This window comes from Mya arenaria, chromosome 7 (assembly GCF_026914265.1).
Source record: "Mya arenaria isolate MELC-2E11 chromosome 7, ASM2691426v1".
NCBI classification, from domain to species: domain Eukaryota; kingdom Metazoa; phylum Mollusca; class Bivalvia; order Myida; family Myidae; genus Mya; species Mya arenaria.
The window spans coordinates 39,148,573-39,172,473 of NC_069128.1; the positions used below are offsets into that span (position 1 = coordinate 39,148,573).

At 38.8% G+C, this 23,901-nt stretch overlaps 1 protein-coding gene across 5 annotated transcripts in view; it reads right to left on the reverse strand.

The window, feature by feature from the left end:
• Window positions 1-3,622: 3,622 nt before the first annotated feature.
• Window positions 3,623-23,901, reverse strand: part of LOC128239967 (peroxidasin homolog pxn-2-like) — a 42,724-nt gene continuing 22,445 nt past the window's right edge. For 4 of the 5 annotated variants that reach the window (XM_052956434.1, XM_052956439.1, XM_052956437.1 and 1 more), the window contains 19 exons: window positions 23,273-23,319; window positions 22,894-22,995; window positions 22,242-22,330; window positions 21,892-21,950; window positions 19,139-19,300; window positions 17,603-17,783; window positions 16,870-17,060; window positions 16,567-16,752; window positions 14,768-14,828; window positions 13,282-13,436; window positions 12,643-12,753; window positions 11,844-11,963; window positions 11,313-11,488; window positions 10,629-10,774; window positions 9,608-9,772; window positions 7,512-7,730; window positions 6,439-6,629; window positions 5,238-5,340; window positions 3,623-4,554 (listed from right to left, as the gene is read on the reverse strand). In XM_052956434.1, the coding sequence (XP_052812394.1) occupies window positions 4,254-4,554; window positions 5,238-5,340; window positions 6,439-6,629; window positions 7,512-7,730; window positions 9,608-9,772; window positions 10,629-10,774; window positions 11,313-11,488; window positions 11,844-11,963; window positions 12,643-12,753; window positions 13,282-13,436; window positions 14,768-14,828; window positions 16,567-16,752; window positions 16,870-17,060; window positions 17,603-17,783; window positions 19,139-19,300; window positions 21,892-21,950; window positions 22,242-22,330; window positions 22,894-22,995; window positions 23,273-23,319 (2,765 nt within the window). In that variant the 3' untranslated portion in view covers window positions 3,623-4,253. The remainder of the gene's footprint in view (window positions 4,555-5,237; window positions 5,341-6,438; window positions 6,630-7,511; window positions 7,731-9,607; window positions 9,773-10,628; window positions 10,775-11,312; window positions 11,489-11,843; window positions 11,964-12,642; window positions 12,754-13,281; window positions 13,437-14,767; window positions 14,829-16,566; window positions 16,753-16,869; window positions 17,061-17,602; window positions 17,784-19,138; window positions 19,301-21,891; window positions 21,951-22,241; window positions 22,331-22,893; window positions 22,996-23,272; window positions 23,320-23,901) is intronic. The other variant, XM_052956435.1, reaches the window with a different exon arrangement.

The window sequence follows — 23,901 nt, forward strand, 5'->3', positions numbered from 1 at the left end:
ATTATCGCTGGACCAATCAATGCGCAGTTTTCTGTCCCGATTGATATCCTTTTTCAGTGAAAACGTCTATTTCAACACGGTGAAACACGTTATTCGGCTACATACCACTAGCTGTATACCCTTTTCCACATTCTGAACTGATGCATGTAAAATTCTGTATCTGCATATATATACGATTTTGGACCATTCACATCGTAGTTACGAAATGGGGATGTGCTAGTCTCTTATCTGCAGAGCGATCTTGACGTGCTCTAGCTGATGAGCGCGGGTCACACAAATTTCCAGAAGTTTCCAATATTTTACAGTTTCCACGAGAAAAGAGTTAATATATTTGTCAGTTTTACATCATTTTACCTGGAAGGGTCTTTCGTTATTTAAAAGTGTATATACTAAATATGTTAGATGTTTATAAAAAGAATGCTGCCATTTTTACCTAGTACATGTGCAACGTGCGACGTCAACCAAGGCCAACAGATCCCTTCATAAAAAAACATGCTCGACCCTGAAGGGGTCCACTGGTTTTTATATACACTTAATTCTCTATCCATACGAACCCAGGCTTTGCTAATTGTGCGTTTATAGTATAACATTCTGTTATAGACTCTATAACGGAATGTTATACTATGAACGCACATCCGCCGCCTACAGCGGACCGTTACACTAATCTGCCGCCTACAGCGGACCGTTACACTAATCCGCCGCCTACAGCGGACCGTTACACTTATCCGCCGCCTACAGCGGACCGTTACACTAATCCGCCGCCTACAGCGGACCGTTACACTAATCCGCCGCCTACAGCGGACCGTTACACTAATCCGCCGCCTACAGCAGACCGTTACACATGTCTTGTTTCTTTTAGGGATTAAGATCGAAGTCATCAGAACTTGGTTTTACAGCCGGCGCCAGCCCCTCGACCACCTTCTAGAGGTGTATAAGTCTGTTTTGTCTACGGAATTTATGGAGTTTGTCAAGCATCTGTATAACATAGCTGTGGTCCCTGCTTTTGTAGTCCTTAGAAATGAATCTGGCGGCTCGTGTCTGGACACGTTTGAGGTTGTGTGTGTCTTTTTGAAGATATGGGCCCTACATAGGAGATGCATCATTTAACAGTGATTTAACTATGTATAGTTTGATGTTTTCCTGCAGTCTTTTGGGCAGGTTTTAAAGAAAAGGTCAATTTGTTTTAATACAAGTCTACATAATGAATAGAAGTGCACGTATTGCAGTTTTAGAGAATGTTACACTTATTTGCTAAATATTATTCTGCTGTGTTCGCCAAAATCTTTAATGAATTGAGTTTTTTTCCGTAGGGTAATATGGTCGTGTTCAGATTCGATTTTTCAATACAGACGACAATCACCAGCCAATAGTTTGATCTGTGAGGTAATTGACAGGGGTCCGTTGTTAATGTGACACTGGAACCTATCAATGGCTCAAGAACAGTGTCTTGTGAAAGATAAACTGATACGGAGTAACTAATCGTTGCACTTCAATTGTTGTTAGAACGTGTTTTAACCCGGAATAACTTTTGCCGTTTATACGGTATTTCGATCACTTGAGTGAAAGATCGTCTTAAGGCACGATATCGAAAGCTTTCCAGAAATAAGATAAAAAAAATGTCTGTTTGGTTTGCGTTGTCGTTGTATTTTATTAGATCTTCTAGCGTTATTGGTTTCCGGAGCGGAATGAATGGGTGAGGTTGGTTAAAATGCTGATTTCCACGAGGTGGTTGAGAATATGTTAGCATATAATATGATCTAATAGTGTACAGGTCACAAATGTGAGGGAAACCGGCCAATAGCGTTCCGTTCGATTGACGCCGCCATTTTGTAGATAGGCTATACATTGATTAGCGTCGATCTAATCCTCGGGTAGGTTGCTAGTACATATGGAAGTCCGGCATATTACAGTCATCTCTCGGGATAGTTGTTTCCAAGGAACTATAAAATTTATTACGTTTTGTCAACGTTAGAGCAACGATACCGCTAACACTGTCTTGATGTTATGCAATAGTTACAACGTTATGAATGTGGATGTGTGGTTAACGTTGTCACAACGTGACAGTAACCGATACACAGAGTTTAGACAACGGGTGCATTCTAACGTTGTATAAGGATTGAGTGTTAGGTGGTTGCCGCATTATAAGATGTTTGCCTTGAATTATTTGTTCAATTTCTCATAGGCACTAAAGTTGTCACATCATCGTGACAACGTAATAGAATCACTTTATCATGGTATATCATTTTACTACATTACACTACCGTTATGTGTTTGCTGGATTGGAGCAGTTCTTCAGTTTTTTTAACATTGTCACTACGTTTCTTTGGCAACAATACACAACGTTGAGACAACCATGCATTATAACGTTGTTACAACGTTGTACGAAGATTGAGTATTGGTTGGTTGTCGCATTATAAGTTGTTTGCCTTGAATTATTTGCTAAATTTCTCATAGGCACTAACGTTGTCAGAACGTTGTCACAACGTTATACAATCACCTATGATATAACCTTTACACAATATGACACTAACGTTATGTTTTTCTTTGATTGGAACAGTTATTCATTATCGAGATATTATCTGTCATAACAACATTTTAAGTCTTAACATTGTTCAATAATTCACCAACTCCTTCTGGTGATAGTATAAGGTTTTGTTAGACCATATTTTATATTTCCATTTTGTGGTGTACTTTTATTATTGTTTTCTTGTGTGAATACTGAGAAGAATGGTTCAACTGAGAGCTCAGCTTTTTCAGGGTCCGTGTTCACTACAGTTTTGAGTTATGTTCATAATATTGGACTTTTAAAGTAAATACCATCACAAAGACGTCATTTTTATCTAATACACGCATTGACCACCCAAAATGAAACTACACTACCATCTTTAAAGCATTTTAACTTAATTAAAGACAAAGCTGCCATGTTTAGAAAAAAAACAACAATAGGTTTAAAGCTAAAATATTTTCTGAAAGTTCAGAATAAATGTGTAAACATGACTGTAATTATAATATTAGATCACGTCTCCAACATGATGCAACGCCATCGGTCCAGGACTGGTCGCAAGGTGACACAATATCTTTCCATATTGGGACACGAAATCATACCTTACCAAAATGGCGAAATTTATACCGGTTCCGATGAAGAGATGAAACATTTTCATAAATCGTGCATGCCCTCAATTAACAGGCGCGTAGCTGCCTATACACGAACGAGTACGCGGTTGAATCCACATGATTCTGACAGCAATAAAATAAAACACTCTTCCAAAGTTGCAGTATGCGTTGTTGACTACATGATTCTAAAACTGTCCATTTTCCGGTACTAAATAAAGCACCTTAGAACGTCCAGATTGCACTAGGGTAACCAAAACTTTCCGAGGTGGCATATCCCCAAACCCCCAAGTACAATTATGAAGCCACATGAATAGAGGGATAGCTACGCCCCTGCAATACCCGTTGGCTAACTGACTTAAAATGTAACGAACATTTTGATTGGCCAACTTGTTCAGCGCACATCATTGACCATACTTCCTTCTTAGTTATATTGCAATGCATATGTAGTAACACATATACCAAATTGGATTGAAACCATTCCAAAAAAGGACGGCATAAAACAAAACGCTTTTAATGTGTTAAATATATAATTTTGATGTATGGGCTTAAATGAACAAAATAAAATATCTTAAAAGGTATGTAAACAGATCAATATGCATGTACATGTACAATTTGAAACGCTAAATCAATGTGTTTTGAAAAGCCAAAACGTATTAAATGAATTGATAAGTACATTTCCATATATAGTAACTCTTACACATATTCTGAGTCGGCGGTGTTTAAAAGCCCGCGAAATGTTGAAACACTTAAACATTTACGCTTGTTCCCAAATGTACCTCGCAACTTTATAAGTGTGATTTTGATGAAAGAAAAAACACAGACACGTAATAAATCTTAAACATAGGCAAAACTAATCTTGATTCATGCATGTTAACTAATGATTAATTGCATCAATTGTGAAATTAACAAAGCAGGGGTACACCGTTGGTTCGAACTCGCTTGGCTCGAGTTCCTCGTTGGCTCGAAAATGATGTAAAAGCCCAATTTTTACATTCTGAAAGTAAGCATTCCCGCTTGGCTCGATTTTTTCGAGGCTCGATGTTTATTCGCCGGTCCCTGTATAGGAATTCGAGCCAACGGGGTGTTACTGTAGTATATAATATATTTCATGTAAAATCAAAAAAAATAATCTGTTTTGTCTATTCTTCTTCATGGTTTTCCTTCGTATCCAGCTGTGCTAGCAGATTCAACAGGTGTTCGATCTCACCCTCCACCTCCCGCTCGTCCGTCGCTCCGTCCGCAGTGTTGTCCGACAATCCGTTATCACGTGCTCGGGGTGTTCCCGGTGGGGCTCCTTCTGGGGGTCCTGCCGGTGGTGCCGGGGGTCCTTCCGGAGGTCCTGCCGGGGGTCCTACCTGGGACTGTACTCCTGGTTCCTTCGCGAATATGCTAAGGTCGAGTTTTGGTATATCGGCACATTTTACTTTCGTATTTCCAGGCCTGAAAGAATAACCTTGGCGTCAATTATACTCATATTGTTTGTCCCAAATCCCTGTGCCATTATCAGATTGAACATATCTATATATAAACCTGTGAGGAGCAAAACACCATGGCAACACTTGTAACACTTATGTTACCGGCTTAGCTCGTGTTTTGGCATTCGGAACACATCGGCCATTTTCCATCGAAAACATACTCGGATGTATGCCGGTACATCAGGAGAGGTAGCTCGTAAACTTTGAAATAAAAGTATTGAACAATTGGAGCATTTGAACTTGTGTTTTGTTTAACTAAATTTAAACTGATTGTTATTGAAGTGTATTATTGCATAAACGATTAAGATTCTCAAGAGTAATGTCAGTAAGTTTATCTGCTGGATTGAAATTACTACGCGATCTATTTACAGCGTAGTTAAATGTCAAGATTACCGACATTGTAAACCGCCCATATACATCCAAGGTTGTTTTTAATGGAAAATAGCCGGAGTTACGTTTGTGTGTTGAACATCTTAAATTAAAGAACGTCGATGAAATGATGCCGTTGTTTTGGTGTAGTGGTCAGCATGGTACACCGTATATACAGCCATCCGGGTGGATCCCTAGCTGCGGTGGCTATATTTCTATTGGCGGGTATGTTTCTCTCATATGTATAACTTTATAAATAATATTTCACGGTGGACTTACCCCGCAACAAGGAAGGCATCAGGCTGAATTTCGTCGCTATCTGTGAGCACATTATCACAGATTATGGTTGATAGGGTTACTTGGCCTGCCGCATTCTTTTGCGCTGAAACAAAGATGAATTCATCAAAGATCATATAGATTTGAATTTATTGAATCATAAATTTAAGCGTTTTTGTACAAAATGCGTACTGAATTTCCTCATTGTCAAATCGCGACAGACGAAAAAGTGATCATCGCATCTGTCTAACGCTTGGCGCTGATGTCTTTTTCAACTGTCGGATAAAGAGTTAAGGACGAGAATAAGTAAAATTAAGACATTGTCCTTTTGGCTTTCAGAAAGTACAGTAGAACCCCGTTGGCTCGAACTCGTATGGCTCGAATTCCTCGTTGGCTTGAACTGGATGTAAAGGACCGATTTTTATATGCTGAAGATAAGCATTCCCGCTTGGCTCGAATTTTCCGGGGCTCGAGGTATTTTCGCCGGTCCCTGGGAGTTCGAGCCAACAGAGTTCTACCGTGTTATAAGTTAATGCTATGGTTGATATTGTTTTTGGAAAAATAAGATTGAGGTATGTTTCGAAATATAGGACGTTTTATTTTCATGTTGACTAACGTTTCAAATTGCCGGACTTATTGGTTGCGACAATCAATCCTAATGATTTGCCACAATTTACTTGAAATAAAAAGTGCATTTACAAAAACCATGAGCGAGTCCCTTTTATTAAAATATTTTTAAATAAATAGGTAAAATTACACCGAAAGAGTTTTCATTGAATTTGGCCTGGTAGTTTCAGAGGAAATGTTTTTTAAAGGAAAACAGGAAGTCAGCCATTTTGTTCTTGTTGCTGTTGTTGTCGATCAATCGTGACCCCTTGTTGTATATTTGTAGAGGGTTACCCAACGGCTTCCTGTGAAGTTTCATTGAATTTGGCCAGGTTGTTTCAGAGGAGATGTTTTTTAAGCAATTGTTGACGGACTGACGGATCGCACTTCGTGCTCTGGTGAGCTGAAAATAAGTCGAACCCCGTTGGTTCGAACTCGCTTGGCTTGAATTCTTCGAACTTGATGTTAAGGATCGATTTTCATTTACTAAAGGTAAGCATATCCGCTTCGCTCGATTGTTTCCGAAGTTCGAGGTATCACCCCCGGTCCATGGGAGTTCGAGCTAACGGGTTCGACTGTATAAAATAGTAGAAATTACCCTCATTGAAGCGAGCTCGTGAAAATTCAAACCAGAACCGGTCCCCGAATTTGAGTTTCATGAACATGTCCCCCTGGATGTGGTTGAGCGTTTCAGGGATGGGAGAGTCAGATTTTTGGGGGAGGTTTGTCCTGCTTTCCAACGTACGTTCAGCCACTATTGCCGTAAACAGGTCGATGTCGCAAATACAGCTGCGGAAATAGACGAGAACTGAGTTTAACAGAGCGATAAAGATAAGACGTAAAACATTCGGAACTCCTCGGCATTTTTATTCGAAAACAACCTCGGATGCATGCCGGTACATCAGTCGAAGTAGTTCGTAAATTTTAAATTATATCATTAATTAAATGTAGTGTTTTAGAGTTGTATTTATTGATCTAAGTTTAAAGTGATTGCAAGTGAAGTGTATTATTGCAAACATAATTAAGATTCCCAAAAGTTAAGTCATAAAGTTTAATTCCTAAATAAAATTGATACGCGATCTACTTGCAGCGGACTTAAACGTACCGCTTTTTAAGTATGTTAATCGTCCAAATACATTCGAGGTTGTTTTCGATAAAAATGGCCGAGGAGTTCCGAATGGACGTAAACATGTTTTCACTAACCCGACCGACCATATTTTTTCCTCCCGATCTTACACTTTTTCCCCGTAGTGTGTTTCTTTCGTAATTTCCTAAAAAAATACATTTTTGAGTGAATGTGTTAAAATTTGACCATTTTATATTTAAAATTTTCTACAATAGTGAAGTAACCTGTAACAGGTCGGTTTCGAATAGAATCCCGGTTCTCTAAAATGGTGTGGGGTCGGGAGGAAACATGGGGTCGGTCGTGCTATTGGAAACAAATTGTTTACGGTTATTTGCCTTCGTCGAATACTCGCCAGTTTTGTATGTTATTGTTTGGTTTTCTCTTAACAGCAATCTTTCCTCGGGTCTCAGCCGGTTTACTGATAAAATGTTAAGTTTCCTTTTAATGATCGCCTGTTTACCATAGTTTTACTTATGTTTTTTCGTATCAGCCTTTCTCGAGGCATCGCCGGTGTACTGAATGAACTAAACTAGTGTTTGACTTACTCGTAACAACCTTCCAGCAGAGCGATCGTTTCCTTTGAGAAGAGCTGCATGCTCTCCGCTTCCTGGAAGGTCTCCGGTACTTTGAGTCCGAGCGCCTTCCGCGTGGCGCAGTATGAGACGCCATGGTCACGCCCACGCTGGATGTTCAGGGCCGCCAGGTCGAAGGCGTTCCTCTTGTCGCTCCGGAACAGGTTCTCTGTAACGTCAGTCTCCATGCTCCTATGCGACAGATAAGGAGAACGTACGTTTATAATAGCGGTTATATGTGATTTAACATCATATTTGTCTTTAGGCCATCATTTTTTTTTAATAAATGATTGACGAGATTTTTAAAAAAAAAATGAGTCATGGGAGGAGGGGGGGAGACGGCGGGGGGAAATAAAAATAAAAATAAAATAAAAAAAAGTGAGCGGACGACCAAAAAAATAAAAATAAAAGTACCCAAAGGTATTTTTTTTATTTTCATTTTTTTCATTTTTAACTCAGAATATTGTTTTATAAAGCTTTATATTATGTGTATGCACATTTTCTTTCTATTTACTTACTTCAAAAATACTTTAACAGCCGTGTTTTTGCTTTACACTTCAGAAACATATATTGAAAAAAAGTAAAAACGTTTCACAAATTGTGAAGCAAAAAGGCTGTTGAATTGTAGAGACTAAACATGCCTGAATGTTGTGAAGTGCATTGTCTAGTGAATATCTGTAATATGAACTGTGAAAAATAAAAACTGTTGCCTCTGGCATATTTGCAGAGATTTTTCAAACACATTTATTTATCCTAAAAACGAGATCTTGATGTCTGTCTTGTTTTGGGCATTTTTCGTTTGGTACAATTCCTTTAGATGTTAACCCAGCTTTCACATATATACAGGTATATAGCACTACTAAACACCCAGCCAGTCCCATCAGTCTCCGAGACCCATTGAGGAAACTTATTGGAGACAAATATATTAGATTGAGAACGAAACTGCATTGGGGTTTACAGTTTGGAAAAATGCTAAATATAGCATTCACCAGTTGTAACTGGTGGACTTGGACTTGACGCGGACTTTTGACTCGGTCCAGTCAAGCCCGGTTAAAATCCCCGCCCTGCGGGGACGAACTGCAGGTAAAATCCCCGCCAAATGCCCCTGTACCCTAGGTGTCCTAGGTAAGGCCCATTCTCCGCTTTTTTTGGCGCGAAGACAAAATCACCGCATTCACCCGGCACTGCGGGTCCACCTGGAAAGTAAAAACACGACCCATTTCCCCAGCTATCCCCGCTATAGCCCCGGACATTGGGGGTAGGGGCGTGGTTACAATGGACTGGTTGCATAATGACTGCAATTTAACAATCTCGGGCAGTGCCGCAGCCGGCGTTGTGTGTGCGTTAGCTAGTTTTGTTGTCCCATATTATGTTGACTAGTACTAGTGTTGATTCTAAACTGAAACCAAGAATGACATCTAATGCGTTTATAAACCGAAAGAAGATCAAAAGAGGGCTAACCCATATTTAATGGAGCCAGTCATACTCTATTTGCATATCCAGAGGACGTGGGTTCGATCCCCAAAAGGTGTTGGCCATTTAAAAAAAGACATGATACTGGTTCTTGGTAAGAAACGGACCCAGAGTAATTCGCTCATATCAACCTTTAACTGCTTAATAATCAAGCTAGAATAATAAGGGCTTCCATTAAGAACTTGAAACTGGAAGTATGAACTTCATGCCCATCAATATTGGAAGTTTTTCACTGAAATTTGGAAGTTTAAGTCTTCCAAATACAATTATTTCTTCCCACTATTTTTCAACTAGTTTTAAAAAATCAATTATTTTGCAAGTATAACTTGCCAAATTCAGATTTATATTATAATAATTCATTTAACTTCAAGACTTATTGAAATTGTGATCATAAAAGTAATATTGACACCAGGTTTTGATATTTTGAACTTCCAAGCTTTCAACTTTTTCTTCAAAATTATGGAAGTTTTTGTACTTCCAAAGAATCAATTTTGGAAGTCTTAACCAATTTCTAGGGAGTACTATACTTCCAAACTTCCTTTAACGGAAGCCCTATAAAATCAATCAGTAAAAAAATAAATCAAGCCCGCCCTTACTTGTCGGACTCGGGACACCTGGCCGTATACAGGTTCTTAATGAAGATATCCGAGCCTTCTGTATGGAGGTGTGTTGGCTTGAAGAAGTTTTCTTTCAGCTCCCAGCCAGCAGAATTTGCCGCCTCTTCCCCAAGCAAGTGGTTGTTGACCCACGTGTGACCCATCCTGGTAAAAATAGGTACTTGAAACCAGATGGCCGCCTATTATGAAGTCATTGGTTGAAGGAGAAAACTTTTACAAAATGTAAATCTCTTTTAACACACCAGCTATATAAATTATTCTGGTTCAATGAAATACCTACTTTTTCTCCAAAAAACATATTTATCGAAAATAATTGTAGTACGAATGTATGTAATTCCGTTACTTATTAAGCTGTACTCAATGTACACAAGAGTGTGTTTCACAGTACGCAGACTCAAAAACATTAGGCCAAAAAAATAATACTTTGGTTAGGGTTACAGCCTTTTCAAAACAGGTGCGGTAGATAGGCTTTTAAATATTTTTTTATAAGGCTCCATATAGAAACGAAATTGTCATCATGGGAGAATAGTGTTAAAGCAATCTTCTGTATAAAGCTTTAAAGAATACGTTCTTCAGCCGAACCCCGTTGGCTCGAACTCGCATGGCTCGAATTCCTCGTTGGCTCGAACTGGATGTAAAGGACCGATTTCTATATACTAAAGATAAGCTTTCCCGCTTGGCTCGAATTTTCCAAGGCTCGAGGCATTTTTGACGGTCCCTGGGAGTTCGAGCCAATGGGGTTCTACTGTACATCTATTAAAGCACAGACTTAAAAAAATGTTGTTTTTTTTGTTTGTTTTTTAACAACTGACTATGAAAACGGTAGGGTCGGCGCCAAATTCGAACGTATGGTCGGGTAACCCGAACCAAGTGTTTGTTTTAGGCCTTAACGATTTTCGTCTCTCAGACTCTCCATTCGTAAGGCGTGATTGTAATAGAAATACATTCTATTATTCAGTACAAAAGGTGGGAGACGTATCTGACCCTCATATATTCAGACCTGTTGGCTATGCCCCACTCGTTGGTGATGGACGGATTGAGGGAGTCGGAGTAGGAACAAGACCCATCCATGCAAGAATTTAGGTTAAACTGTTTGAAGATGTTCGCGTCCATGAAAGAGCGAAGGTATCCGTTATACACGATATTCTGAAATTATAGACACGTTACTGCATGAAACATGTATATATAGACGACTGGTTAAGGGATTAAGGGATTAGACACCAGATGATACCATTGGAAATTCAGAAGAAAATTGTCAAAAATTGACATGAAATTGATATTGTTGTGTACAACGCTTTGCGTCTTTAAGCACTCATCAATCAATATTTTGTGTTTTCAGCACTGGCACCGGATTTTCAAACTCAATTTTTTTTTTAAAAATTAATAAAAAAATCTTATAATTCCTTACTAAAAATTATAATACCGAATATGTGAAAAAATATTGAAAAATATATATTTTTCTAAATATGCACTTCGTACTGTATAATAATTATACTAACACGTTAGTATATTATACAGTACAAAGTGCAAAGCTATAAAATACGACATGGTTACTGTCTAGTATTCACTCATTAATATTTTCCATAAATGCGTTATTTAGTAAATAGTAAAAGATTTATCACTCAAAATTAATGTTTGTGATACTTGTGTGTTTAAAGTTTTTGAATATACTCTTAAACTATACCTGGTACTCGGCGATGACGATGCGTCGTGCGGCATGGTAGAGCTCGTTACTGGACGCCACCGTGTCATCCTGGTATCCGTGGTTCTGCAAGAGCTCCCTGGCTACGCGATTGTGTTCGCGGACCCAAAGGGTGTGCATGCTCGCTAGGCCGGGCTGCTCGTTCACGCGGAAGTCACCTGTTGCCATGGAAACGGGAGATTAAACACGCACCTGTTCGCAATTATGACGTGCGTAAACTAACACTATATGAAAGAGTATATTAATTAAAGATAAAAGGTTATTATTTTGATAGGTATTATAAAATACGGAGTTAGTTGGAGACCCGATATGGGATATACGGGGCAAAGGCGACTATGGTATATGTTTTCCTGCGCCCCGGATATCCCATATTGGTGCAGCTACTTACCCAGAAACGCATACATAAAGTGAACTTTAATTTATTCTCATATACCATGCATATTATAAGTCAGCTTATGGAAGCGCTGCGTTACAATATATGTACGTTAACGTTTCTCTTGAGAAAACCGTTACCTGCAAGTCGGCAGGGGAAGCTATCGTCACCATCATTGTTACAGGCCGCCTCCCCTTCCCCGGCAGCGGTCGAGACTGGCAACTCCGCGTGGATCGGGCCATCGCTCGTCGCTAGAAAACCTGTAGAAACGACTCCATGTTTATAATTGAATTAAAATACCAAACTTCTAAAGGAATAAATGAACAATGTCGAGGTTACTAACGCTTTTATTAAGAATGTAAAGCTGCACTCTCACAGATATACCATTTTTACAACTTATAAGGGTTATAACAACATTAGTTTCAGCCCTTCCCAGTCGTCAATATAGCGTCAATGTCGTTTAAATCTGTGATTAAACGTAACTAGAAAAATGGGAGAAAACGTTAATTACTTTAGAAAAAAAAAGAATTGGTTGCCACCAAAAGAAAATACAATGTAATAACATCCCAGACCGTTTACATCGTGATTGAGGGTGATATCAAAAGAAACGTTTCGTTAATTTTATGTACTTAAGAACTTCAAGAATGTATCACAGTCATGGGGTCACTAAGAGACAATACCCCGAAAACTCCAGATATTCATCAAGAACCATGTTCGCAAGTTAATATCAAATTGTCATAACGAATGGTTTTGAAATATAATGAATAGGTTTGCGTATGCGCAAAATGTACGCAACGAATCTGCGCATGCGCATAGAATACACAATGAAATGGCGCATGCGCATAATATACACTTGGGAATCGCGCATGCGCATAGTATACACGTAAACTACTCGATGAGCATGTGCAGAACTTTTACAATGAAACTACAATCGCGTACCTCGCAAGTGTCCGTCATGAACGCGGAGATCGTCTGCCTCAGTCTGCTCGGAGCCGTAGATGTTGGAGCCATCCACGAACGCAGTCAGAACGTTCAGCTGCTCGCGGTTACCTGTGCAGTAGACGAACATCCATACTAACTGGTATAAAATTGTTGCTTGTATGAAATTTTACTTTAACCTTAACGCAAATGTTAATCCGAGCATTTCTTGGAATTAAGTATGTATTTCTTTTTTGATGGCATTATTTGAATTCATATATATGTGATATGAAGGTTTCTATTTCTGTATCTTAAATTTCTCTTTTCTTATGGCGATATATTTCAATATTGATTTCTCGGGATTATAAATATCTTGTTGACTCAAATATTAAAGTATGATATTATCGTAAATGCCTCGCGCTGGTGTCATTATCACTCGGTCACATTTTAAATATGTACAGTCGAACCCCGTTGGCTCGAACTCGCTTGGCTCGAATTTCTCGTTGGCTCAAACAGGACGTAAATAGCCGATTTATTTGCACTTAAGGTAAGCGTTCCCGCTTTGCTCGAAATGTTCGAGGCTCGAGGTATTTTCACCAGGTCCCTTAGAGTTCGAGCCAACGGGTTCGAATGTATTTCTTAATTATAAAAGGTTCATACGAAGATCGCGTAGCTTGTTGTCTGCGTTGCACTCGAGGGCTGCGGACGAACGGATGAAAGGAAAACAATCGAATTCGTTCGAGGGAAACGCGCCCTGTCCGCCGCTCGGGTCCGTCTTATCCGTTATGTCGATATTGAAACAGAATCGGCTCTCTCTGTAACGGTAATCAGACAATTATTACAATTACATAACTATTTATGCAGTATACACTTCAATGAGAATACATTTTGACTAAGTAATACGCATTACACGTTAAAACGCTTCAATTAATTTATATTATTATTAAAAAATTACGAACTACTTCTACAGATGTACCGGAATACATCCGATGTTGTTTTCGATAAAAAATGACCGAGGTGTTGCGAATGGTATCAACGCAACACTAACCTAGTTTGCTACATTTCAAAAAGCGTTTACTCACATTCACATTTAAACTCTCAATCAAACTCCGGTGAAAGACTTTGCACACTGTGACTATTGTAACACGAAGTTTATTACATTACATGTATATATGCAAACTAAGTACAATCAATATCCGACCCCAGAAAACATTAAGGAGTCCTTTTAAAGGAAAATAATACAGGTCGAAGCATTTTTTTTATTTCATTTTCTAAACATTATCGTGTTTAAATCACTTGACTTAACTGATCAAAACAAAACAAAAACACACATGTCAAAAAAATAAAAAAAATATATTTGCGATGCTTTGGCGCTTTTTAACTAGGGGAAATTTGTGGCCAACTAATGGAAAAACACATTTATAAAGGCTAATATTTTTCTCTGTACCTAAACCATATGATTTTTATGTGTTTTTATTATTAAAGTCAAATGAGGTATACATGCTAATACATTAGAATAAGATTATATTTTCCTATATTGTGCGCCTTCAAAGCTGCACTCTCACAGATTAACCGTTTTGTCAACTTTTTTTTATTTTTTTGTTTCGGAATGAAACAGATAAACTGTTTTTTCAACTTGTTTTTTTTTATTTTTTGTTTCGGAATAAAACTGATTAACTGTTTTCTCAACTTGTTTTTTTATTTTTTGTTTCGGAATGAAACAGAATAACTGTTTTGTCAACTTGTTTTGTTTATATTTTGTTTTGGAATGAAACAGATTAACTGTTTTGTCAACATTTTTTTGTTTCATATTGAAACAGATTAACTGTTTTGACAACTTTCGGAATGAGCCAATTTTTTCGTGAATGTCGGAAAAGCAGTGATATAAGACTGCTATCAAAAATCAGTTCGCAGTGTTTCAAATTTACGGTCGAAAATTGATGTTTTATGGTAAAAAAGCGTTATTAACGCTTTAAAAAAATGAATTTATCGGCATAAAACATTAACTGCGAACTGAGTTTTTGTCAGCAGTCTTATATCACTGGTTTCCAGTCATTTACGCAAAATTGTCTCATTCAATGACAAAATAAGTGTCAAACGGTCAATCTGTGTGTGTGCATCATTATATCTGTCATTGGACACTTACGTTTCTTCCGTATCAATGTAGGAACCATTCACACAGTGGCAGTTGATGTGGCCGGACTCCCCTGAAAAACAACACCCGTACACTCTGTAGTGTCTATAGCTTTTTACTAGATTCTATCAAAACCATACAAAGAGGATATGTTTGATTCATAAGCAATATGATAGCTAACTGCATAAAAGTTTGTCTGTAACGTATTTGTCTCACTGCGCGTAGCAACAGGGTAGCTGACTGCGTTGAAGAAGGATGCCAGGTGACATACCTGAATGCCCGCGCGTAGCAACAGGGTAGCTGATTGCGTTGAAGTTTGGCTGTAGACATACCTGTATCACCGCGCGTAGCAACTGGGTACCTGACTGCGTTTAAGTAGTTTGCCTGTAGACATACCTGTTTCCCTTCGCGTAGCAACATGTATCTACGCGCGTAGGAACAGGTATCATTGCGCGAAACAACTGGGTAGCTGACTGCGTTGAGGAAGGTTGCCTGTAGACATACCTGCATCCCCGCGCGTAGCCACTGGGTAGCTGACTGCGTTAAAGTAGTTTGCCTGTAGACACACCTGTATCTCCGAGCGTAGCCGATTGGGTAGCTGACTGCGTTTAAGTAGTTTGCCTGCAGACATACCTGTATCTCCGCGCGTAGCAACAGGTATCACCGCGCGTAGCAACAGGTATCACCGCGCGTAGCAACAGGTATCATCGCGCGTAGCAACTGGGTAGCTGACTGCGTTAAAATAGTTTGCCTGCAGACATACCTGTATCACCGCGCGTAGCAACAGGTATCACCGCACGTAGCAACAGGTATCATCGCGCGTAGCAACTGGGTAGCTGACTGCGTTAAAGTAGTTTGCCTGTAGACATACCTATATCTCCACGCGTAGCAACTGGGTAGCTGACTGCGTTAAAGTAGTTTGCCTGTGGACATACCTGTATCGCTGCGCGAGGCTACAGGGTAGCTGACTGCGTTAAAGTAGTTTGCCTGTGGACATACCTGTATCGCTGCGCGAGGCTACAGGGTAACTGACTGCGTTAAAGTAGTTTGCCTGTGGACATACCTGTATCGCTGCGCGAGGCTACAGGGGAGCTGACTGCGTTAAAGTAGTTTGCCTGTAGACATACCTATATCTCCACGCGTAGCAACTGGGTAGCTGACTGCGTTAAAGTAGTTTGCCTGTGGACATACCTGTATCGCTGCGCGAGGCTACAGGGTAACTGACTGCGTTAAAGAAGGTTGCCAGGAGAAATATCTGCATCCCCGCGCGTAATCATTGGGTAGCTGACTGCGTTTAAGTAGTTTGCCTGTGGACATACCTGTATCCTCGCACGTAGCAACTGGGTAGCTGACTGTGCTGAAATTTGCCTGTAGACATACCTGTAACACCGCGCGTAGCAACAGGGTAGCTTACTGTGTTGAAGTTTGCCTGGAGAAATACCTGTTACACCGCGCGTAGCAACAGGGTAGCTTACTACGATAAAGTTTGCCTGTAGACATACCTGTATCACCGCGCGTAGCAACAGGGTAGCTTACTGGGTTGAAGTTTGCCCGGAGAAACATCTGTATCACCGCGCGTATCAACAGGGTAGCTTACTGCATTGAAGTTTGCCTATAGACATACCTGTATCACCGCGCGTAGCAACAGGGTTGCTTACTACGATGAAGTTTGCCTGTTTACATTCCTAAATCACCGCGCGTAGCAACAGGGTAGCTTACTGCGTTATAAGTTTGCCCGTAGACATACCTGTATCACCGCTCGTTGTAACAGGGTAACTGGCTGGGTTAAAGTAGTTTGCCTGTAGACATACCTGTCTCACCGGGCGTGGCAATTAGGTCATGGTCCACGAACTGACCCATCTGCATGACGGCCATAGTGAGCTTCTTACTCCACGTGGTGCTAGCCCCAATGTTTGTGTGGACCGCCAGGCTAACGTCACGCGCTGTCGGTAGGGGCCGCCCCGTCAGTGACGTCTTACGCGGCGTTGCCCACTGCTCTGAAAAAGAAGGGCACTAGTATTAAGTTATTATCACACTAATGAGAATGCTATTGATCTTAGTTTCAAATAACATTTTTAAAAATTGAGCAAAAGCACACATCCATAGATACATACTCAGATCAAACATCCACTGCGCATGCTTGGGATTTGACACCTCACCGTCCAAAGAACGGACAATGACGTTATTCGGTCGAAAGAAGTCCGTCCCTTCCGGTATCGAAAATAGCGCAATCATCGCCTCCTTCCCAACCTCGTTTCCGGCTCCGGCATACACACGATTACTGATGGCGGATACCCAGAAAGCTCTAAAGACACATAGAGGACTTTAAATAAGCTTGTATATAAGTGAGAAATCTTGTCATTTTGTAAAAAAAAAACATTACACTTTTTATGAAGTTAAAGGGACTAGACACCAGATGGTCCAAAAATCGGCAAATATATGTAGTAATTCCTCAAAACAAGCCTAGCATTGTCTATGCGAGCTGAAAGGAGGCCTATTATACATCATTTTACATTATTAAAAAATTAAAGAAACACTCATATTACTGTCTCAGCTGAGTTTCCCAATTAAAAATAGCGCCTAATGGTTTCCAAGTTTAAATCATATCTGTGTATGAGTACACATTAATATACCGACGCTATTTTTAAACTTACTGGGATTTACTTGGTAGACAACCCACGTAAAGTTCGAATCGGAAAAAACTGCGAAATAAGCATGTGTCGTAAGCGATGTTGTGTCAATTTTAAGAAAGTATTTTGACATTTTTTTCTTGCAATTGCTGGTGTCTATTCCCTTATACATATAGAAATTAGGCTACATACACTACTGAATCAACTGATAACATACGAGAAATCTTTTTCTGTTTGTCCATTGCCGGCCACAAAGTCCACGTGCGGCACTTGCACCGCCTCCCCAACTTCCACCGCTACAGGAGCTTCCTCTCCGCGCCGGAAGTTGATTACCACCTCCCCCACTTTGATATCATTACCGCTACGGGCCGCACGGAACGTCACCGTCAATTTCTCAGCTGGATATAAAAACAAACGTCAAATAGTCTTAAAGCTGCACTCTCACAGATTGAACGTTTTGACAACTGTTTATATATTTTGTCTTAGAACGATCCAATTTTTGCGAAAATGCATGGACACCAGTGATATAAGACTGCTGACAAAATTTAGATCGCAGTTTTTCATAATTATGAAAACAATTGATGTTTTATGCTTTTTAAAGCGCTAGTGACGCTTTAGCCATAAAACATTAATTTTCGAAAATAAACAGGAAAATCTGCGATCTGACCCCAATATCATACTCAAATCAAAACTCAATCTCGATATTAACTCATTTTACCAAATAGACTATAGTATGATGCAATATATTGCATGTTTAAATATTTTTTGAAAATGTTTTATCTTATAAGAATGTGTTGATTAAAGAGTTTGTCCATAGTTGAAAGAAAACTATTTCTAGAGCAAAATATATACTTGAGTATTTTGTAAGCATACAAAATTGTACTCAAATACATTTTTGGATGTAGAATATTTTTCCCTTGGAATTCGACCAAAGGCTTTTATCAGCATATTCTATTATAAAATGCGCTTATAAAAGTGTAAAAAACATATATGATTTTTAATTAATTTTGATGCTATGTGCTAAAATCAGTTGAGACTGAGTTTGAGATTTGACTTAAGTAATTTCGTGATATTGGGGCCTGATCTTTTGTCAGCAGTCTAATATCACTGGTTTTCAGATATTTACGCAAAAATTGGCTTATTCCAACACCAAACAAAATAAAAGTTGTTAAAACGGTCAATCTTTGAGAGTGCAGCTTTAACTACGTGATTTAATAAAATCAGACATCTAGAATAATGCCACCTGAAATAAAATAGCGATATCATAATTATATTCTTGTTTTGTGGAGACAATCGACATATTTGGAATAGTTTTTAACATAGTTAAAACATATTCAGTTTAAGCCCCTTGGCTCGATATCGCTTGGCGTGAAATCCTCGTTGGCTCGAACTGGATGTAAAGGACCGATAAAAAACTCTTAATAAGCATCCCCGGTTGGTTCAATATCCTCGTTGGCTCGAACTGGATGTAAAGGACCGATTTTTAACTCTTTATAAGAATCCCCGCTTGGCTCGATATCCTCGTTGGTTCGAACTGGATGTAAAGGACTGATTTTTAACTCTTTTAATACAAGCATCCCCGCTTAGCTCGAAATTCGCGAGGCTCGAAGTATTTTGGCCGGCCACTGTGGTATCCAGCCTATGGGTTTCGACTGTATAGTAAGCAATACACTGCCAATCGCTTGACTCCATAGGTGACTTTCATAATATAAAGTTCATCAGCAAAAGTAACAATTTAAGTTAAAGCACATACCTGTTTCCGTATTTTCGAATTCGATCACGTGCTTATTGTCAAGGTGACCTTCAGCTCCCGGGGTACGGAGACCAAACCTGACAACGAGGCTCTCAAACAGGAAAGGGAGGCTGGCGAGCGACTGGGGCCGTCCGGGTTCCGTCTCAAGGATGATTCGGTCGTCTGAAGGAAAATAGAGGCAAAGAGTTTAGACCTGCATCATGCAGTGATGTTTAGTATGCATGTGTCAATCCATTCTCATTCATCAGAGGTTCTATCGTGATAAATCTATAGTCTGGTACGCATAGCATCATCACTCTGGTGAACGAGAATGGTGTTTATCTTACTCAAAATTTGTCCTAAAAACTACCTTCGGAATAGGTGGAAACCCTACCGTTTTATAGTCAGTTTAAAAAATAAATAAAAAAAACACACACAAAAAAAAATGATGATGAAAATGACATTCTTCTATAAAGCCTGTTAAAAAAAACCTACCTACCCTACCTATTTGTGAAAAGGTTGTAACTCTAACCAAACATTTTTTAGGCCTTAGGTGTGTAAGGTGATAAGTTCTCGAAGTGAGAAAGAACAGAGAATCAAGTCATGTTTATAAAAACATACCTAGACCTGCTTAATTGAGAGAAATTGAGAGAAAATTGAGACATTGGACATCATCTCATTATCAATAACAAGCTAAAGGCGCACAAAATAGGTTGATACATTTTTTATTAATTTTATTTTAATGCACGATTATTTAAAAATAATTGACTTTATTGATCAAAACAAAAAAGACAACATACAATTTGTGTACAGATAAAAATATATAAGCGATATTTTGGCGTCTTTTTCACGCCATGCAACTTTGTAGTGAAAAAAACACCATAAATAAAGGCTTATATTTTTCAATGTCTTTCACTTGCAATAAATATCTGACAGAACTAAAGAACGACTTTCGACCGAGTGGTAACTGGAAAAATGAGTAACACCGACTTCTGATATTGCAGTAGCCGACGAACACAATTTACAACGACTTCTGATATTGCAGTAGCCGACAGACCCAATTTACAGCAAATTTTGATATTGCAGTAGCAGACAGACACAATTGACAGCGACTTTTGATATTGCAGTAGCCGACAGACACAATTTACAGCGACTTTTGATATTGCAGTAGCCGACAGACACAATTTACAGCGACTTTTGATATTGCAGTAGCCGACAGAAACAATCTAAAGCGACCTTTGATATTGCAGTAGCAGACAGACACAATTGACAGCGACTTTTGATATTGCAGTAGCCGACAGACACAATTTACAGCGACTTTTGATATTGCAGTAGCAGACAGACACAATTGACAGCGACTTTTGATATTGCAGTAGCCGACAGACACAATTTACAGCGACTTTTGATATTGCAGTAGCCGACAGACACAATTTACAGCGACTTTTGATATTGCAGTAGCCGACAGACACAATATACAGCGACTTTTGATATTGCAGTAGCCGACAGACACAATTTACAGCGACTTTTGATATTGCAGTAGCCGACAGACACAATTTACAGCGACTTCTGATATTGCAGCAGCCGACAGACATTTTGATATTGCAGTAGCCGACAGACCCAATTTACAGCGACTTCTGATATTGCAGTAGCCGACAGACACAATTTACAGCGACGTTTGATATTGCAGTAGACGACAGACACAATTTACAGCGACTTTTGATATTGCATTAGCAGACAGACACAATTTACAGCGACTTTTGATATTGCAGTAGCAGACAGACACAATTTACAGCGACTTTTGATATTGCAGTAGCAGACAGACACAATCTAAAGCGACTTTTGATATTGCAGTAGCAGACAGACACAATTTACAGCGACTTTTGATATTGCAGTAGCCGACAGACACAATTTACAGCGACTTTTGATATTGCAGTAGCCGACAGACACAATTTACAGCGACTTTTGATATTGCAGTAGCCGACAGACACAATTTACAGCGACTTTTGATATTGCAGTAGCCGACAGACACAATTTACAGCGACTTTTGATATTGCAGTAGACGACAGACACAATTTACAGCGACTTTTGATATTGCAGTAGCCGACAGACACAATTTACAGCGACTTTTGATATTGCAGTAGCCGACAGACACAATTTACAGCGACGTTTGATATTGCAGTAGACGACAGACACAATTTACAGCGACTTTTGATATTGCATTAGCAGACAGACACAATTTACAGCGACTTTTGATATTGCAGTAGCAGACAGACACAATTTACAGCGACTTTTGATATTGCAGTAGACGACAGACACAATTTACAGCGACTTTTGATATTGCAGTAGACGACAGACACAATTTACAGCGACTTTTGATATTGCAGTAGCCGACAGACACAATTTACAGCGACTTTTGATATTGCTGTAGCTGACATAGACAATTTACAGCGACCTTTGATATTGCACTAGCCGACAGACACAATATACAGCGACTTCTGATATTGCAGTAGCCAACAAGAAACAAGATACAACGTCTTTTTTCTAGTTGTTACCTGCTAAAAAAAATTCAAAAAAGGTTCGATGTTTCTTGTTTCTGATAAGTTTTTGTGTTCTATGTCTTTGGCATTTACCCCGTGCCATAAAACAGGGTTTACGTTTAAACTTTTGGCTACTGAGCTTGTTTCTGTAGAATTTCACATAAGTATTGTTGTAAGATGCTTTAAGGGGATGCTCTCTTACCGACTATGGTTTATGAGTAAATATTTTACACTTACAGACTGGAAACTGGGCTTTGAGCGAGTCGGCCTCACCCGCAGAAAGTGAAATTGCATGCCTGCAAAATAAAATATATAGGATACAGTATTAATATTAAAAAGTGTATCCTTTCGCATAAACATTTTAGAGAATTGCACAGAGGCTTAGATACACCTATACTTGTAACTAATCAAATGTCGTATTTTTTCATTAATATTTATGAAAAGAAATGCCAAGTTTGCCAATTACTACACGATAAATTTTATTTCTTCTTTGAATGTACTTTATATAATGATTTAAGAATACAATAATACATAAATACCATTGGAATAGACCAGAAAATAAAAACCAATACGGTGTTTGTGCGTACCTGGTATTTCGAATCTCCAGTGCCAGACTGGGAACTACCTCGCCCTTCAGTATCACCGTCCGTTCGTCACACTCGCTACCCGCACCAACCTGTCATGTATCGAAATGATACTAACAAATCATATCTAGTATCCTTTTATAGAAATTAGTCAATAGACTCAATCTTGTCACAATTATAGGTAATAGGTAAAATCTAAAATCGACATTATTTTTTAACAAATTTACTGCTTGTATCATCCATTACATATGCAGGGCGAAAACTATAGCTCTCACAAGATTGACGAACACCCCCATATGTATGACACACATGACATGGTAAACTTTAAATCACCCTTTTTGAAAAATTGTGTTTAGCAAAATAGTTTCTAAAAAGGGCCATTTATCCGTCAAACATGAGAGGATTTCATCCACGTTCTATTTCTTTTTATGTTTATATAGTTTTAGGGTATATCGAAAATGGTGCATAACCTTCTAAGTTCATGGTGTTCCACATGTAAATCAAAAAGTAGATGAACCCTTCTATCACTTCATTAGTTATCGTCGGCACAAAATCAACGGACCAAAAAACCGACGAACGACAAGTAAATTATCAAACATTCCCTACCAACAATGAAATGAAGGTTTCAAAAAGGTAATCGTATACAATGCCTTACCAAAAGTTGATCGTTATCAATGCGCATCCAGAATGTGCGAAGATCAGTTTTATCAAACATTTCCTCAGGACTTTTATACTTGTCAACAACTTTGCCATCAACCTGAGAGGAACAAGAACACCATTTCAGTTCTGGTTAGACTTATATAATTCGGTTGTGGCCAAAAAGCTATTGTACTTCGTAAATGCATAATGTATTTAAAACCATTTACTATAAGCTCTACTTGATATGAATCCTTACAAGCCCGCATGTGGCCTTTGTTTAATCACGTAAAAATGGGCTTCGCGGTTCAAATATTAACTCAAATAACCTGTCATTATACTGGAAAGAGCAATATCAACACTTGTACTTCATTTAATTTAGGTTAAGATCTACGTACCGTCAATTTACTGTCTTTACGTGCTCGTGGATCCAATTCAATCACGACTAAAACAAAATAAAATCAATCGGTATTGACAGATTTTAATACAATCGAAAATCGCTATGTCGAAGTCTTGTTATCTCGATTTTCTGGTTATGTCGAACTTTTGAATGTGTTAGGTTTAATCACGGATCTATAAACCATTAAAGTTATGTTTCGGGTATGTCGAATGTTCGTTATCTCGAGGTATTTGCCGAGGTCCCAACGATTTCGACATAGCGAGTTTTGACTTATAAGTATCAATAATTTACCCGCGAAGAAAATTTTGATCATTTAGCTGTAGAGACAATTGTATCATCTACGTTTACATGTTTTTCACATTTATTTGGCTATAATTTTTAATAAGGTCAAAAAAAGTTCTTTGTTTCCCCTAACATTTCATTGATAATAAAAGATAGGGTAGATTTTTCCAATCGTTTTTGGAGAACCGGCCTATATATGACGGTTTATCACAATTTCAGATATTGAATGGTCAAATTTTAACATGTTCATTTAAGAGAAAATGCCCATTGTTTAGGATATTACGAAAGAAAATCCAAACTACGACAAAAACAAATGTAGAATCGGGATGACAAAATAGGGTCGGC